The sequence below is a fragment of the Phocoena sinus genome, chromosome 8 (assembly GCF_008692025.1).
Source record: "Phocoena sinus isolate mPhoSin1 chromosome 8, mPhoSin1.pri, whole genome shotgun sequence".
Classification (NCBI taxonomy): domain Eukaryota; kingdom Metazoa; phylum Chordata; class Mammalia; order Artiodactyla; family Phocoenidae; genus Phocoena; species Phocoena sinus.
The window spans coordinates 98,996,000-99,015,540 of NC_045770.1; the positions used below are offsets into that span (position 1 = coordinate 98,996,000).

The 19,541-nt window shown below is 41.2% G+C and overlaps 1 protein-coding gene across 1 annotated transcript; it reads right to left on the reverse strand.

Annotated features, from left to right (window-relative positions):
• Nucleotides 1–1,485: 1,485 nt before the first annotated feature.
• On the reverse strand, nt 1,486–18,817 carry LOC116758395 (olfactory receptor 1444). The gene is given in 4 exon segments (XM_032641204.1): nt 1,486–1,579; nt 1,581–2,323; nt 2,325–2,468; nt 18,791–18,817. Coding segments are annotated over 4 exon segments (1,008 nt in total).
• Between the last annotated feature and the right edge of the window lie 724 nt (nt 18,818–19,541).

Consider the following 19,541-nt stretch of genomic DNA (forward strand, 5'->3'; position numbering starts at 1 on the left):
TCGAAACTAATATGACCTTCTAAGCTCCCTGATTTAGCCCACCAAGATTTCTGGTTTTCATATTTAAGATAAAAATAAAAATTCTTTTTGGAGATCTTGAAATCATGAAATGTGTGGCAGATCAGACTAATCGTAGCTATAAACATCAAGCAGTTGATACGTGAGAAGTGAAATTAATCACCGCTCCCTTCCCACCCACACACATCCGCTCACACCAGTTAGCTCAGGCCATTCCCATCTTAAGAAGTACATTAACACAGGCTTTTAAACTTTTGCTGCATCTAATTACAGAACATCTGAATAGAACAGGGATCCAGAGGTGAACTGAATTATTGAAAAAACAGAAGCAATGGGGGCACAAAAATCTATTGTGTGAATTCATAATAGAACCACCAAACTTAAGGATGACGAGAAATGCAAGCATTTAATTCAGAAGACAAATATCCCTTCTCAAGGCCCCTGGAAAAAAAGTTTTTCCTTTAAACCTTCTGTAAGTTTTGGTTATTGTGTTAGACCAAGGTCAAAGGCATAAAACAGAGTGCAGGAACTCTAAAAAGAGATATACTTATTCAGGTTAAAGTTTAAACAATTTATCTACTGAAACATACATACACAAGGTGGCTTATTGTTTTCTACCAAAGTTGTCCTAACACTTTAACAGAAGGAGATGGAGAATACAAAAGTACACAATCTATGAGGATGGGAATGAGAGTGGGCGCAGAAGGATCGGGGTTAGAAGGATTTCATACTGGGTCACCTGACTCTTGGTCCAGTGCCTTGTGCTTTCAATTACAACCTTCTTTGAGACGTTATTAAAAATATTGAAACAGGGCTTCCCTGGTGGCACAGTGGTTGAGAGTCCGCCTGCCGATGCAGGGGACACGGGTTCGTTCCCCGGTCTGGGAAGATCCCACATGCCGCGGAGCGTCTGGGCCCGTGAGCCATGGCCGCTGAGCCTGCGTGTCCGGAGCCTGTGCTCCGCAACGGGAGGGGCCACAACAGCGAGAGGCCCGCGTACCAGAAAAAAAAAAAAAAAAAAATATTGAAACATCCTTTGTCAGCATTAGACACTTTAACTTTCAGACTCACGGATCAAAGAAACGAAAGGCTGTGCCTTCCAGTTGACAACTATTATTCAATGAAGATGTAGTCCTTACACCACGTTTTAATAACAAATGGAAAATTTCTTCCAATTAAAATAGGGAGACGGAAAGTCAGTGCACTCAATTTATGCTTTGATCTTCTGCTTTAAACCGTGTCGGGAAACTAATGCAGGAAAGAGTTTAAACACCCCAGGGTGTTGTTCACTAAATATAAGGTTATTTTTCTGAGTGAGACATTTCAAAGGGCTGCTTTTTTCTACCACTTTTCCTAACAGCAGAAGTAACCACTGTTCTTGGAGAAGAAAGAACTGAAATCTGCCAAACCTCAAAAGTTGAGGTGGCATCTAGGTCTGGGGGGAAGATTTATCCCTTAGTTACCTGCCTACTTCCTACTCACACTTAAAGACTGGGAATTGAGCTTGTTGAGTATTTTCCAGAGAGTATGTTTCACTTCTTTGTTCCTAAGACTGTAGATCAAGCATGGGAATCACCACCGTGTAAAACACAGATGCTATTTTGTCCATGTCCATGGACTGGGTGGAGCTGGGCTGTAAGTACATGAAGATGATTGTTCCATAGAAAATGGAGATGGCCGTGAGATGGGACGCACAGGTGGAGAAGGTTTTCTTCCTTCCTTCCGCAGAATGCCTCCGTCAAACAGCAATGTATATGAAGAAGTAAGAGATGAGGATGACCAGGAGGGTGAAAAAGACATTGAAGCCCACGACAAAGAAGGCCACCAGCTTGCTCACGCATGTGTTGGAGCACGAGAGAGCCAGGAGTGGAGGGACTTCGCAGAAAAAGTGATTCATCTCATTTGAACCACAGAAGGAGAGTCTGAAGGTGTCTGCTGAGTGGATGCAGGCATCGAGGAAGCCACAGGCATTGAGGAAGCCACAGACATAGGAGCCCATCCTCAGGAGGGCATACACACCTGCTATCGTGGTGGTGGTGTAATGAAGGGGCCTACACAGCACTGCATGGGGGTCACAGGCCATGGAGGCCAGGAGGTAGCACTTGACGGTGGCAAAACCCACAAAGAAGAAGGACTGAGGAGCACATCCATTGTGGGAGATGAGTTTGTTTCCTGAGTGCGGTGCAGCCACCGTCTGGGGAGCTACGGCTGAGGAGTGACCCGGATCGACAAAGGAAAGGTTGCTGAGGAAGAAGTACATTGGAGTGTGGAGGTGGGAGTCTCAGTAGATGACCAGCACCATCCCCCCGATTCCCAACCAAAGTGATGAGGTAGATGAACAAAAATACCAGGAGGAGGGGAACCTGGAGGTTGGGGTCATCTGCGATTCCCAAGAGGATGAACTCTGCTGTTTCTGTGCTATTCTCCACTGAGGTTAACTTCGATTTAGCCTGGCAATGAAAGGAGAGGAGCCAGTGAAACAGATGAAAGTATAGAGGGATGATATAAAAATAGAAAACCAATATATATTGAGAAAGTACTCTGTGTAAGGCACCTGCTAGACCCTTCTATTACATTACAGCATTTAATCCTGTCAGATAAGTACTATTATGCCTACTTTCTCGGGAGCTTAACATTGATGAGAATAACCTAATTAGTTGGGGTCAGAGTTAAATTCACATCCTTATACTTCTGAACCCAATGTCCGTACGCTCAGAGCTTGAATTATTCTACCTGTTTACATCATATGAAACAAAATATGATATGTCTCGTAGCCTAGCTTTTAAGATTTTGTTTATTCCGTTTTTAAAAAATCAAAAAGAGAACAGTATGAAGTAAAAAGTATAAATCCCTCATTCCTTGTTTTTTTATTCCACTCCTAAGTGTATAACCTCCACAGAGATTTCCTGTATGCCAATAGAATTATATGGTACTAAGCATAGTAAGAGTTTACTGTATGCCAGGCACTGCTCCAAGAGCTTTACTTGAAGTTAACTTATTTAATCCTCAAACCAACTCTTTGGGGTTGATCATATTATTTTCCTCATTTTACACAAGGAGAAACTGTATAAATGTGTAAACTGTGCAAAATATACCCAAGGAGTATATATGATAATACTCTTATTTCAAAATGTTCACCTTTTTCAACAATGCTCCATGATATAAAATATGCAAATAGAGCATTTTGCTTTTTACTTAGATTATTTCCAGTTGTCAGTATATTTTATACTTGGTCTCTTTTTTCTGGCTACTGTCTGCTCCTAAAATCTAGTAGCTTTTAGATGAAGACTGGAGAGCTATTATGATGAAATAATAGTAATAATAATAAGGTGAAGAAGAAGGAGGGGGTGTAGGAGGAGGAAGGGGGGAGGAGGAAGAAGAGGAAGAAGGAGAAGAAAAAAGAGAAGAAGAAGGAGAAGAAGAGAAGAAGAGAAAAATATCGCCCAAAGTCACATAACTGGTAAGTCTTGAAAGTGGAATTAAAACCTTGGTGTCTCTGATATCAAATCCAAAGCTTTTAACTACAATTTTAATGTCTTTAGAAGTTTATCCCTCAACAGTAATTCAATTGTATTTTATCTTTATATATTTAAATTGAGATTATACCTCTCCACTTCCTATCAGAAGTCTTTGTTATTGATCCTGATTACAATTAAGTTCTCCCTTCTCTGCTCTCCCAAAGCACTTGAGACTTGAGTGATTCACACAATTAGCTGAGCAACCACCCAGCCTACCATGACCCCTTGATCACATACCTAAATATTGGTGAATTAATTAGAACATCAATAGCAAAGTGTTTAAACATTTTTCATGCTAACTAACCCCACCACAAACAGCTTCTTGTTCTCTTGTCTAGCTGGGTCCACCTTTTCTGCCAACATATTAGCTAAGGCTCGTAGTATTAAAAATATTCAGAATTAACAGTGAGACTGGGGCTGGGCAGGTCTGGAGAAAGACTTGCGTCCTAATTCTAGTGACCTGTCTCTCTCTCCTATTGTTTTCCCTCAGTCTGATGTGCCTTATAGGTTTTTCCTGTCCCCGGTGGCAGAACGGGTGACAACAGGCTCTGACAGAGGAAGAGAGAAAGGGGAAAAAGAAGGGATTTAAGGGAGAAAAGGCTTCAGCTCTGCCTGACCTTGGTTATCTGCAACTGCAGTGATCAGATTGGTAAGGAGCCTTTTTTATACCACAAATGGAGACAGCCCAGCCTGTCGTGTTCAGATGACGATTACACACACGAGTGTCGCAGCTGGTATCACAAGACTGGCTCAGCCAGTTTGGAAATGCTATTGGTCAGGAACCATGATAAAACTCCAGTCCTGGTTTCCATTTTCCACCTTTATAAACAGTGCTCCAGGGAATACCCCTGTAGATGTCCTCTCATGCCCCTTTCTTTTCCCTGATAAATTCCTAGAATTTTATATTTTTATCCTTCTTTTGCTTATTGACAGATTTCCATTCAGTAATGTGTCAATTAACCTTCCAACCAGCAGCACTTCCATTACATTTAGCCAGTCCTTCTTTTTTCTTTTTTTCCTTTCGACTTTTGTCATGTGTGTGTACCCTATAATTTAGCAGACACAGTATCCTATCATCTATGACAGGCAGTTTCCTGATATTATATATTAGGAACCTGGGGCCTCTTAACTGCAATATCTGTACAAAGCCCCAGAGCAGGACCCATCAACCTCATCACTGTTAACATCACGTGCTGGATTAAAAAAAGAATGAAATAACGCCATCTGCAGCAACACGGATGGACCTAGAGCTTGTCATACTGAGTGAAGAAAGTCAGACAGAAAAAGACAAATATCACATGGTATCGCTTATACGTGGACTCTTTAAAAATGGTACAAATGAACTTATTTACAAAACAGAATTAGAGTCACAAATGTAGAAAGCAAACTGTCGGTTACCGAGGGGGAAACACGGAGGGGGAGGGATAAATTGGGAGATTGGGATTGACATATACATGCTACTATATATAAAATAGATAAGTAAATAAGGACCTACTGTATAACAGGGAACTCTATTCAATACTCTGTAATGACCTATATGAGAAAAGAACTTAAAAAAGAGTGGATATATGTATATGTATAACTGATTCACTTTGCTGTACAGCAGAAACTAGCACAACATTGTAAATCAACTCTACTCCAATAAAAATTAATTTAAAAAAAAGCATTATGGGCTGGACAGTTCTTTGGTTGCAGGCGGGGGTGAGGCAGGGGAAAGGCTGTCCAGTGCATTGTAGGAACTTTAGCAGTATCCCTGGTCTCTATCCACTAGATGCCAGGAGCATACTCCCTTCCCCAGCTGTGACAAACAACAATGTCTCCAGATACTGCCAAATGTCCCAGACGTCCACAGGGTCATCCCTGGTGGAGAACCACCACTGTTCTAGAGATTATGAAACTCTATTTGTGTTCACGTTTACTAAGTCACAATTCCATGAGTTATGTATATTATATATTTTACAGCATACACATATATTACAGACCCATACTCATGTGTAGATGTATATATATGAAGAAACTGAGACTTGGTGAGATAAAGCAGTTAGTTCAAGATCTAGCACTCCAGCCAAATATTGCTGCTCATTGGTGGGGGCGTCTAGGAAGGGAAAACTGCTTGCCAAGTACTGTGGTCCTTCAACTAAAGAGATACTCACCTTCCTATTTCATAAACCAACCTCTTCCCCAACACAAGGTAGGGTAAATGACGCAGAAAAACTCCAAAAATGAAAGGCAGCTGACTTCTGAATTCTATTCCAAAACACCTTCTCAAATGCTTATTTAATCCATTTTCACAGTTAATACTGACCACCCAATTATACGTACCTAAGCTGTTGGTCTGATTTCTAACAGTTATCACGCACTCCCTATATTGAATTGCCCCAGACTGCCATCTTCATATATTATCAATTAACATTCAAAGTATTTCTATGTTCTCTTGATGGACAACACTTTCTATTATGCATTGTGTCACTATTAATAAATGTGTCTGGATCCAGAGCAGCAAAGAGAATTTGGAGTCAGGGCAGAGAGAGGAAAGCTTTGCTTTGCCCGGCACCATCCCTGAAGGCCTGAATCTAAATCCCATTGCTGCCACTGCTGCTGTGTTCCCTCCCACCAAAGTCCTACAAAGGCCAAGCTTTTCTGCATAGGCCTAAAATAAATATCAGAAGGAGCCTTGAAAAAGTAAAGGCATTTAAAGAAAATATTTAAAGGTAGCCTGTGATCAACTGCTTTATTTAATAAATAACAAATATGAGGGAATTCCCTGGCGGTCCAGTGGTTAAGACTATGCACTTTTACTGCCGAGGGCCCGGGTTCGATCCTTGGTCAGGGAATTAAGATCCCAGAAGCCGTGTGGCGTGGCTAAATAAATAAATAACAAATAAGAAAGTGTGTTGAAAACTGAAAACCATTAAAACTTCAAGGATTAAGGGATTATAAAAGCAGAAACCACCAAGACAGATAATCTGAAAATAAAAGTGTTATCAAAATTGTTTCTAAAGGTGTTTGAAGAATCACCCTCAGCCATCACATCCCATTGGGGGATTTCCAAAAGAAGATTCTCAACGGAAAACCATAAGACTAAATTCCACGAAAAAAGAGACAATAAAGGATTAAGGATGATAAAATATGAGAAAATCTAGCCACTGTGTGGTCTATGGTGGGTGCTCAATACAAACTAATTTATCTTTTCATTAAACTATCCGTCAATCAATAGAAAACAAACTTATGGTTACCAAAGGGGAAACAACAGATATTTTGTATCTGTTAATCTGTTTGGGATTAACAGATACAAAATATAAAATATTTATCTCTATATAAAATAGATAAATGACAAGGTCATATATATTTATATATTATATATACATATATTATATATATATTATATATAATATATGTATCTATAACTGAATCACTTTGCTGTATACCAGAAACTAGCACAGCATTGTAAATCAACTATACTTCAACAAAAAAATATTTTGAAAAACTATTGGTCAATCATATGAACTTGAGTCCCAGATTTTATTAACACCAGCTGGTAGCAGCATTCTACCTAGATATGACTATGTCAGTTTCTGTTTAAGAAAATATGACCCAAAAATTACCTAGGAGAGGTTCATTGTCTCAGTTTTTCATGTGGCACAGAAAAGTGGGGAAAATGGAATTGAGTCCTTTTTTTATACCTACTTCTGAGCCCCTTTCTCCTAAAAAAAACCCCATTATTTTTACCCACAGTACGAAGAATTAAAAAAAAAAAAAAGTCAGGGAAAACATACCTAGTTCCTTGGGAATTCTGAGACCTTAATTCAGAACTGCCTTCAACTACGGGGGTTTTTGAAGCCTGCAACGGAAAAGAAAAGCTGTTCAGTCTCAGAAGACCTCAGATTTCAAAGCGTAAAAGATTTCCTGAGGCTACGAAGTAAGTGTAAAAGCAGTTCAGCTGCGGTTGCAGGTTGTTTCAGAGCTTGAGATGTACCAAACTGTATGAGAGTCCTGGAATCCGCCAGAAGCTGGCATCTATGTAGATGTGGGAGCCTCTGGAGGGACTCAACCCCAATCCAGGGCTCAGTAACATGCAAACAAGTAATCAGAACATCACTTTCTTAGATTCCATATATATGTGTTAGCATACGGTATTTGTTTTTCTCTTTCTGACTTACTGCACTCTGTATGACAGACTCTAGGTCCATCCACCTCACTACAAATAACTCAGTTTCGTTTCTTTTTATGGCTGAGTAATATTGCATTGTATATACGTGCCACATCTTCTTTATCCATTCATCTGTCTATGGACACTTAGGTTGCTTCCATGTCCTGGCTATTGTACATAGAGCTGCAATGAACACTGTGGTACATGACTCTTTTTGAATTATGCTTTTCTCAGGGTATATGCCCAGTAGTGGGATTGCTGGGTCTTATGGTAGTTCTAATTTTAGTTTTTTAAGGAACCTCCATACTGTTCTCCATAGTGGCTGTATCAATTTACATTCCCACCTAGGGGCAAGACGGGAATAAAAATGCAGACCTACTAGAGAATGGACTTGAGGATATGAGGAGGGGGAAGGGTAAGCTGGGAGAAAGTGAGAGAGTGGCATGGACATACATATACACTACCAAATGTAAAATAGATACCTAGTGGGAAGCAGCCACATAGCACAGGGAGATCTGCTCGGTGCTTTGTGACCACCCAGAGGGGTGGGATAGGGAGGGTGAGAGGGAGGGAGACGCAACAGGGAAGAGATATGGGGATATATGTATAACTGTTTCATTTTGTTTTAAAGCAGAAACTAACACACCATTGTAAAGCAATTATACGCCAATAAAGATGTTTAAAAAAAAGGACAACTAAGAAAAAAACCAAAAAAAGCCCCCCAAAAAACCCCACCACTTTCCTGAGGGAATGAAACATTATTGTGATGTGGAAAGGCTTAAAGGCCCAGGGGGAGCTCCAGGCCTTCAAGCAAGGGCTAAAATGATTGGTGATCAAGTTCCATCAAAAATGCCTTCAAAGGAGCTGCAGGGTCCAGCCATCCCCACTCAGCCTATAGAAGACGTCCTGTGAGAATTTGGAATTTGGTACTTTCTCTAAGACTAAACGGGGAGAAATTTTCATTTTAATTTCATTTTTATTTAAAATTAAAAAATTTCTAATTTTCATTTTAATTTCATCTATATTTAAAATTAGAAATTAAAATTTCTAATTTTATTTTATTTATTTATTTATTTTGTGGTACGCGGGCCTCTCATTGTTGTGGCCTCTCCTGTTGCAGAGCACAGGCTCCAGACGCGCAGGCTCAGCGGCCATGGCTCACGGGCCCAGCAGCTCCGCGGCATGTGGGATCTTCCCGGACCGGGGCACGAATCCGCGTCCCCTGCATCGGCAGGTGGACTCCCAACCACTGCGCCACTAGGGAAGCCCAAAATTTCTAATTTTAAATACAGATGATAGACTTCATCAAAATTTCCATTTGCCTAAATCCATCTCTAAGGAACCTCAAGTTACAAGGACTTTTATGGATCAAAACAGTTTCATGAAATTTTTTTCCAATCAACTTGATTTTAAATGAGCTTTAGCATGGAGCTTACAGGAAGCAGTCTTCTCTTCCAGCCCCTACTGAATGATCACATATTGGATGCTTCCTGTGTTTCAGCCCTTGCTAAGTACTATATGAGTGTGTTTTTTCACTTACTGTTCACCCAACTCTACGAGAAATGTATTGATATTATCTTTCCAGTTTTACAGTTGTGAAAACTTCAGTATATACTTAACACCCTAATCTTGGTTTCTAATAATAATCTCCAATAAAAGGAACTCCTTGGAGAACTGACTGATTCCAAGACTAGAGCAAGGGATACAATACACAAACTTGGAGCAGCTTGTCACTCCAGGAAGTAAGGAGATGCTCAAGTCTGTCTGACTTAAAGTCTACATAGTTTTACACCGTGCTCTACTGCTCCTTTTGGGAATCAGTGTAGAAGAACAGGGCTGCTCTCAGAATCCAGAAAAGGGTCCTGCTTCCCACAAGGACTCACAAATGCATGTTCCAATAGAGTCAGCTACAAAAGTGAAGCTTATTTACAATTTTTCTTTTCCTTTTATAAAAAAATTTGTTAGAATAAATTTAAGTTTTTTTGATAAAATAAGAAGTGGCCAAGTAAGTAGCAAGCTAGGTGTTAAGAGGACAAGGATGTTTTTGCACCACTCTTCAAATTTTGTAGGATCTAATCTTCTGACCCACATATCCAACCCAAAGACTAGACTTTCCTCATTGTTATTTTATTTGATCACTACAACAACCAAAGGGAGGATGGAGAGATAAAGAGGGAGAGAAAGGGGGAGAAAGATTAAAAAGAGACGAGGTGGAGGAGGAGGAGGAGGAGCAGGGGGAGGGGGAGGGGGAGGGGAGCGAGAGGGGGAGGAGGAGGGGGAGGAGGGGGAGAAGGAGGGGGAGGAGGAGGGGGAGGGGGAGGAGGAGGAGGAGAAGAAGAAGAGGAAGAGGAAGAAGAAGAAGAAGAAGAAGAGGAAGAAGAGGAGGAAGAAGAAGAAGGAGGAAGAAGAAAAAGAAGAAGAGGAAGAGGAAGAAGAAGAAGAGAAAGAAGAAGAGGAAGAAGAGGAAGAAGAGGAAGAGGAAGGAGGAGAAGAAGAAGAAGAAGAAGAGGAGGAGGAGGAGGAGGAGGAAGAAAAAGGGAAGAGAAGAGGGAAGGGGAAGGGAGAGAAAGGAAAGAGAGAAGGAAAGAGAAAACTTCACCTTATAGGTCCAACATCTAACAACTGTGACAATCTAGCCAAAACATCTGACTCTATAAAATAATTTAGTACTCTCCTTTATCTGCATTTAATATTCTAAAAAAAATTAAACTTCTTAAAATGAAGACTATTAACATGGTAAAATGGAATAGTACTGGCTCTTGGCGAGTGAGAGACCCAGAATCAGCTGCTTACTAAACGGATAACTCATCATTTCCTCGTGCTCCTGGATTTATCTTCTTCCTCTTCCCTCTCAAAGGTTCTTCATTCCTATGGGGATACTTCTGCTTTGACTTCTGTGGCTCCTTCACCGTTGGGCTCCTCACAAGATCAAGCTATGACTTCACCTTCAAATAAGTATACTTTGGGGTTTGAGAAAAACAAAGGGGAAGAAAGGGGCCAATTCTGACTTCGGGGTTAGTTCAAGGCCAGGTATCTCTGAGTTAATTCTGCCACCTTGCGGCCATTGCAAGCCTTTCCTGTGAGGGTTACAAGAAGAGTGAAGAAGCTACCAGTCCATCTAAAAAAGTTAGTTTTATGGACACATGGGATGTCAGCACCTTTTAAGACTTAAGAGATCACTAGGTGTTAAGGTACCCAAGACACCATGGCTCAGAGGTGATAAGTACAGTCACTAGAACTAGATGCACGGGTTCAAACCCCAGCTCTCCCACCACTGCCTGGATGGCTCAGACAAGTCACTTAGCCTCTCCATTCCTCTCTTTCTCATTATGGGATTGTTGTGAGAATTAAGTGAACAGATGTAAAGTACTTAGAATACTGAACACTGTATAACTGTGTGTTATCTTGTAAATATATAATTTTATCGAGGAATAAACAGGTTCATAGAGATGAAGTGATCAGCCTAAAGCCACGCCGCTAACAGCATAATTGAAACCCGTGCTCTAAGACTCCTGACTCATTTCCATCCGTCAATTTCCCCAGAATTTCCCGAACTTCTCTTGAGTCCTCAGCCCTCTCCGTGGATGACATCATCTTCTTTTAAGTTTGGGGCCACCTGATGTTAATGTCACATCAGCCACTCCATCTAAATTCAGGCTGCCTTCTGCCTTTCTAGCTCGGACCTTGCCCTCTTCTTTTCCCACCCCCTCCATCTATACCGTTGATACAATCTTTACTCTACTTACTCTTGTGAGATCTTTACTGTAGCAATTAGTCCCATCCTTCATACCTTCTCTTACTTGCTCTTAACCCATGTGTCCAAAAGCATGCTTAATTTACCTATCCTTTCCCCAAAACTCTCAAAAGGCTTTCTTCCACCCTAATAGACCCTTGTGCTCTATGAATATCCCTCCTTCCACCCTTACAGTTATCATCTACATCACCTCCCATCCTATCCTCAGTCTACTACACCATAGCCTCAACTATTTCCACCTCCAGTCTATGGAAACAATATTTTTTAACATCTTTATTGGAGTATAATTGCTTTACAATGGTGTTGTAGTTTCTGATTTATAACAAAGTGAATCAGTTATACATATACATATGTTCCCATATGTCTTCCCTCTTACGTCTCCCTCCCTCCCACCCTCCCTATCCCACCCCTCCAGGTGGTCACAAAGCACCGAGCTGATCTCCCTGTGCTATGCGGCTGCTTCCCACTAGCTATCTATTTTATGTTTGGTAGTGTATATATGTCCATGCCTCTCTCGCGCTTTGTCACAGTTTACCCTTCCCCCTCCCCATATCTTCAAGTCCATTCTCTAGCAGGTCTGTGTCTTTATTCCTGTCTTACCCCTAAGTTCTTCATGACATTTTTTCCCTTAAATTCCATATATATGTGTTAGCATACGGTATTTGTCTTTCTCTTTCTGACTTACTTCACTCTGTATGACAGACTCTAGGTCTATCCACCTCATTACAAATAGCTCAATTTCGTTTCTTTTTATGGCTGAGTAATATTCCATTGTATATATGTGCCACATCTTCTTTATCCATTCATCCGACGATGGCCACTTAGGTTGTTTCCATCTCCGGGCTATTGTAAATAGAGCTGCAATGAACATTTTGGTACATGACTCTTTTTGAATTATGGTTTTCTCAGGGTATATGCCCAGTAGTGGGATTGCTGGGTCATATGGTAGTTCTATTTGTAGTTTTTTAAGGAACCTCCGTACTGTTCTCCATAGTGGCTGTATCGATTTACATTCCCACCAACAGTGCAAGAGGGTTCCCTTTTCTCCACACCCTCTCCAGCATTTATTGTTTCTAGATTTTTTGATGATGGCCATTCTGACTGGTGTAAGATGATATCTCATTGTAGTTTTGATTTGCATTAATGATTAATGAAGTTGAGCATTCTTTTATGTGTTTGTTGGCAGTCTGTATATCTTCTTTGGAGAAATGTCTATTTAGGTCTTCTGCCCATTTCTGGATTGGGTTGTTTGTTTTTTTGTCATTGAGCTGCATGAGCTGCTTATAAATTTTGGAGATTAATCCTTTGTCAGTTGCTTCATTTGCAAATATTTTCTCCCATTCTGAGGGTTGTCTTTTGGTCTTTTTATGGTTTCCTTTGCTGTGCAAAAGCTTTGAAGTTTCATTAGGTCCCATTTATTTATTTTTGTTTTTATTTCCATTTCTCTGGGAGGTGGGTCAGAAAGAATCTTGCTGTGATTTATGTCATAGAGTGTTCTGCCTATGTTTTCCTCTAAGAGATTGATAGTTTCTGTCCTTACATTTAGGTCTTTAATCCATTTTGAGCTTATTTTTGTGTACAGTGTTAGGGAGTGATCTAATCTCATACTTTTACATGTACCTGTCCAGTTTTCCCAGCACCACTTACTGAAGAGGCTGTCCTTTCTCCACTGTACATTCCTGCCTCCTTTGTCAAAGATAAGGTGACCATATGTGCGTGGGTTTATCTCTGGGCTTTCTATCCTGTTCCATTGATCTAACTTTCTGTTTTTGTGCCAGTACCATACTGTCTTGATTACTGTAGCTTTGTAGTATAGTCTGAAGTCAGGGAGCCTGATTCCTCCAGCTCCATTTTTCGTTCTCAAGATTGCTTTGGTTATTCCGGGTCTTTTGTGTTTCCATACAAATTGTGAATTTTTTTGTTCTAGTTCTGTGAAAAATGCCAGTGGTAGTTTGATAGGGATTGCATTGAATCTGTAGATTGCTTTGGGTAGTAGAGTCATTTTCACAATGTTGATTCTTCCCATCCAAGAACATGGTATATCTCTCCATCTATTTGTATCATCTTTAATTTCTTTCATCAGTGTCTTATAATTTTCTGCATACAGGTCTTTTGTCTCCTTAGGTAGGTTTATTCCTAGATATTTTATTCTTTTTGTTGCAATGGTAAATGGCAGTGTTTTCTTGATTTCACTTTCATATTTTTCATCATTAGTGTATAAGAATGCCAGAGATTTCTGTGCATTAATTTTATATCCTGCTACTTTACCAAATTCATTTATTAGCTCTATTAGTTTTCTGGTAGCATCTTTATGATTCTCTATGTATAGTATGTCATCTGCAAACAGTGACAGCTTTACTTCTTCTTTTCCGATTTGGATTCCTTTTATTTCCTTTTCTTCTCTCATTGCTGTGACTAAAACTTCCCAAACTATGTTGAATAAGAGTGGTGAGAGTGGGCAACCTTGTCTTGTTCCTGATCTTAGTGGAAATGTTTTCAGTTTTTCACCATTGAGGATGATGTTGGCTGTGGGTTTGTCATATATGGCCTTTATTATGTTGAGGAAAGTTCCCTCTATGCCTACTTTCTGCAGGGTTTTTATCATAAATGGGTGTTGAATTTTGTCAAAAGCTTTCTCTGCATGTATTGAGATGATCATATGGTTTTTCTCCTTCAATTTGTTAATATGGTGTATCACATTGATTGATTTGTGTATATTGAAGAATCCTTGCATTCCTGGGAAAAACCACACTTCCATGGTGTATGATCCTTTTAATGTGCTGTTGGATTCTGTTTGCTAGTACTTTGTTGAGGATTTTTGCATCTATGTTCATCAGTGATATTGGCCTGTAGTTTTCTTTCTTTGTGACATCCTTGTCTGGTTTTGGTATCAAGGTGATGGTGGCCTCATAGAATGAGTTTGGGAGTGTTCCTTCCTCTGCTATATTTTGGAAGAGTTTGAGAAGGATGGGTGTTAGCTCTTCTCTAAATGTTTGATAGAATTCACCTGTGAAGCCATCTGGTCCTGGACTTCTGTTTGTGGGAAGATTTTTAATCACCATTTCAATTTCATTACTTGTGATTGGTCTGTCCATATTTTCTATTTCTTCCTGATTCAGTCTTGGCAGGTTGTGCATTTCTAAGAATTTGTCCATTTCTTCCAGGTTGTCCATTTTATTGGCATAGAGTTGCTTGTAGTAATCGCTCATGATCTTTTGTATTTCTGCAGTGTCAGTTGTTACTTCTCCTTTTTCATTTCTAATCCTATGATTTGAGTCTTCTCCCTTTTTTTCTTGATGAGTCTGGCTAATGGTTTATCAATTTTCTTTATCTTTTCAAGGAAGCAGCTTTTAGTTTTATTGATCTTTGCTATCATTTCCTTTGTTTCTTTTTCATTTATTTCTGATCTGATTTTTATGATTTCTTTCCTTCTGCTAACTTTGGGGTTCTTTTGTTCTTCTTTCTCTAATTGCTTTAGGTGCAAGGTTAGGTTGTTTATTCGAGATGTTTCCTGTTTCTTAATGTAGGATTGTATTGATATAAACTTCCCTCTTAGAACTGCTTTTGCTGCATCCGATAGATTTTGGGTCGTTGTGTCTCCATTGTCATTTGTTTCTAGGTATTTTTTTATTTCCTCTTTGATTTCTTCAGTGATCACTTCGTTATTAAGTAGTGTATTGTTTAGCCTCCATGTGTTTGTATTTTTTACAGATCTTTTCCTGTAATTGATATCTAGTCTCATAGCGTTGTGGTTGCAAAAGATACTTGAAACAATTTCAATTTTCTTAAATTTACCAAGGCTTGACTTGTGACCCAAGATATGATCTATCCTGGAGAATGTTCCATGAGCACTTGAGAAAAATGTGTATTCTGTTATTTGGGGATGGAATGTCCTATAAATAGCAATTAAGTCCATCTTGTCTAATGTATCATTTAAAGCTTGTGTTTCCTTATTTATTTTCATTTTGGATGATCTGTCCATTGGTGAAAGTGGGGTGTTAAAGTCCCCTACTATGAATGTGTTACTGTCAATTTCCCCTTTTATGGCTGTTAGTATTTGCCTTATGTTTATGCTCCTATGTTGGGTGCATAAATATTTACAATTGTTATATCTTCTTCTCGGATCGATCCCTTGATCATTATGTGGTGTCCTTCTTTGTCTCTTCTAATAGTCTCTATTTTAAAGTCTATTTTGTCTGATATGAGAACTGCTACTCCATCTTTCTTTTGGTTTCCATTTGCATGAAATATCTTTTTCCATCCCCTTACTTTCAGTCTGTATGTGTCTCTACGTCTGAAGTGGGTCTCTTGTAGACAGCAAATATATGGATCTTGTTTTTGTATCCATTCAGCCAATCTGTTTCTTTTGGTGGGAGCATTTAATCCATTTACATTTAAGGGAATTATTGATATGTATGTTCCTATTCCCATTTTCTTAATTGTTTTGGGTGCGTTATTGCAGGTCTTTTCCTTCTCTTGTGTTTCTTGCCTAGAGAAGTTCCTTTAGCAGTTGTTGTAGAGCTGGTTTGGTGGTGCTGAACTCTCAGCTTTTGCTTGTCTGTAAAGGTTTTAATTTCCTCATCAAATCTGAATGAGATCCTTGCTGGGTAAAGTAATCTTGGTTGCAGGTTTTTCTCCTTCATCACTTTAAATATGTCCTGCCAGTCCCTTCTGGCTTGCAGAGTTTCTGCTGAAAGATCAGCTGTTAACCTTATGGGGATTCCCTTGTGTGTTATTTGTTGTTCTTCCCTTGCTGCTTTTAATATGTTTTCTTTGTATTTAATTTTTGACAGTTTGATTAATATGTGTCTTGGCATATTTCTCCTTGGATTTATCCTGTATGGGACTCTCTGTGCTTCCTGGACTTGATTAACTATTTCCTTTCCCATATTAGGGAAGTTTTCAACTATAATCTCTTCAAATATTTTCTCAGTCCCTTTCTTTTTCTCTTCTTCTTCTGGAACCCCTATAATTCGAATGTTGGTGCATTTAATGTTGTCCCAGAGGTCTCCGAGACCGTCCTCAGTTCTTTTCATTCTTTTTTCTTTATTCTGCTCTGCAATAGTTATTTCCACTATTTTGTCTTCCAGGTCACTTGTCCGTTCTTCTGCCTCAGTTATTCTGCTATTGATCCCATCTAGAGTATTTTTCATTTCATTTATTGTGTCGTTCATCGTTGTTTGTTTCATCTTTAGTTCTTCTAGGTCCTTGTTAAATGTTTCTTGCATTTTGTCCATTCTATTTCCAAGATTTTGGATCATCTTTACTATCATTATTCTGAATTCTTTTTCAGGTAGACTGCCTATTTCCTCTTCATTTGTTAGGTCTGGTGGGTTTTTATCTTGCTCCTTCATCTGCTGTGTGCTTTTTTCTGTCTTCTCATTTTGCTTATCTTACTGTGTTTGAGGTCTTCTTTTTGCAGGCTGCAGGTTCGTAGTTTCCATTGTTTTTGGTGTCTGTCCCCAGTGGCTAAGGTTGGTTCAGTGGGTTGTGTAGGCTTCCTGGTGGAGGGGACTAGTGCCTGTGTTCTGGTGGATGAGGCTGGATCTTGTCTTTATGGTGGGCAGGTCCACGTCTGGTGGTGTGTTTTGGGGTGTCTGTGGCCTTATTATGATTTTAGGCAGCCTCTCTGCTAATGGGTGGGGTTGTGTTCCTGTTTTGCTAGTCGTTTGGCATAGGATGTCCAGCACTGTAGCTTGCTGGTCGTTGAGTGAAGCTGGGTGCTGGTGTTGAGATGGAGATCTCTGGGAGATTTCACCATTTGATATTATGTGGAGCAGGGAGGTCTCTTGTGGACCAGTGTCCTGAAGTTGGCTCTCCCACCTCAGAGGCACAGCGCTGACTCCTGACTGCAGCAGCAAGAGCCTTTCATCCACACGGCTCCTCAATTTGGGATGATTCGTTGTCTATTCAGGTATTCCACAGATGCAGGGTACATGAAGTTGATTGTGGAGCTTTAATCCACTGCTTCTGAGGCTGCTGGGAGAAATTTCCCTTTCTCTTCTTTGTTCTCACAGCTCCCGGGGCTCAGCTTTGGATTTGGCCCCGCCTCTGCATGTAGGTCACTGGAGGGCGTCTGTTCTTCGCTCAGACAGGACGGGGTTAAAGGAGCCGGTGATTTCGGGGGCTCTGGCTCACTCAGGCCGGGGGGAGGGAGGGGCACGGAGGGCAGGGCGAGCCTGTGGTGGCAGAGGCCGGCGTGACGTTGCACCAGCCTGAGGCACACCGTGCGTTCTCCTGGGGAAGTTGTCCCTGGATCCCAGGATTCTGGCAGTGGTGGGCTGCACAGGCTCCCCGTAAGGGGGGTGTGGATAGTAACCTGTGCTCGCACACAGGCTTCTTGGTGGCGGCAGCAGCAGCCTTAGCGTCTCATGCCCGTCTCTGGGGTCCGCGCTGTTAGCCGCCGCTCGCGCCCATCTCTGGAGCTCCTTCAAGCAGTGCTCTGAATCCCCTCTCTTCACGCACCAGGAAACAAAGAGGGAAGAAAAAGTCTCTTGCCTCTTCGGCAGGTCCAGACTTTTTCCTGGACTCCCCCACCGGCTAGCCGTGGCGCACTAACCCCCTGTAGGCTGTGTTCACGCCGCCCACCCCAGTCCTCTCCCTGCATCCGACCGAAGCCCGAGCCTCAGCTCCCAGCCGTGCCCACCCCAGCGGGGAGCAGACAAGCCTCTCTGGCTGCTGAGTGGTGGTCTGTACCGATCGTCGTGCGGGAATCTCCCCGCTTTGCCCTCCACACCCCTGTTGCTGCGCTCTCCTCCGTGGCTCCGAAGCTTCCCCCCTCCGCCACCCGCAGTCTCCACCCGCGAAGGGGCTTCCTAGTGTGTGGAAACCTTTCCTCCTTCACAGCTCCCTCCCGCTGGTGCAGGTCCCGTCCCTATCCTTTTGTCTCTGTTTATTCTTTTTGCTTTTGCCCTACCCAGGTACGTGGGGGGTTTCTTGCCTTTTGGGAGGTCTGAGGTCTTCTGCCAGCATTCAGTAGGTGTTCTGTAGGAGTTGTTCCACGTGTAGGTGTATTTCTGGTGTATCTGTGGGGAGGAAGGTGATCTCCACGTCTTACTCTTCGGCCATCTTCCCGGAAGCCCCTGAAACAATATTCTTAAAGGCCACTCCAGATCCTGCTTCACAGACATGCATCTAGTGTAGTCACATGGGGACCCATGCTCAGAAGGGCCCCATCCTTGGGGTTTAATGCTCTGCAGTTGTCATCTTCAAATTATTAATAATTTTATCTTCAAATATGTATTTTGTAGATAAAATCTGGTGGGACAATGGAGCGTGCGTGAGAAGCTTGGAACCTCACCTTGTGCGTGGTCACACCTCCCTCTGCCTTGCATTCTCCCTTCAACCCACCAAGTTCACAGCTTCGATGACTTGCATGTTGCCTACAGATTAATGTACGGCCTCTCCAGCCTGACATTCAAAGCAAACTAGCCCCAACCAACCTTTGCAGTTTTATTTCTCTTCCTTTTTTTAGTTTAATTTTTATTTTATATTGGAGTAGAGCTGATTTACAATATTGTGTTAGTTTCCAGTGTACAGCAGTGATTCAGTTATACATATACATATATTCATTCTTTTTCAGGTTCTTTTCCTGTATAGGTTATTACAGAATATTGAGGAGAGTACCCTGTGCTATACAGTGGGTCCTTGTTGATTATCTATTTTATATGTAATAGTGTGATTATGTTTATTCTCTTTATTACTACCAAGTATCCTACTTTATCCACGCACACCCGGAAAGACACACCTTAGATCCTCAATAAAGGAGCTCCTTTCTCCACCTACCATATCAGGCACATTTTCCCCTTTGCCTTACTTCATGCTTCTCCACCCTGCCCCACACCCCTGCCCCAGGTTGGAATGCCCCAGTTTTCTTTTCCTGCTTCCACGTGAAGATTCAAATTAGAGCCTTCTCTACCATGAAGTTTTTCTCTGAGGTTCTGAGAAACATGTGTGCCTCCTTCTCTTTATATCACTTTTCCAAATTTCCTCCTTTTGTTTCCTTTCCCAGAACCAAATACTTCCACGTTTCCCACCTGTAGGTCCTTCGTCTTTCACTGCCCTGACCTCTGCTGCCAAGGAAGAAACCCTCCTGTATGGA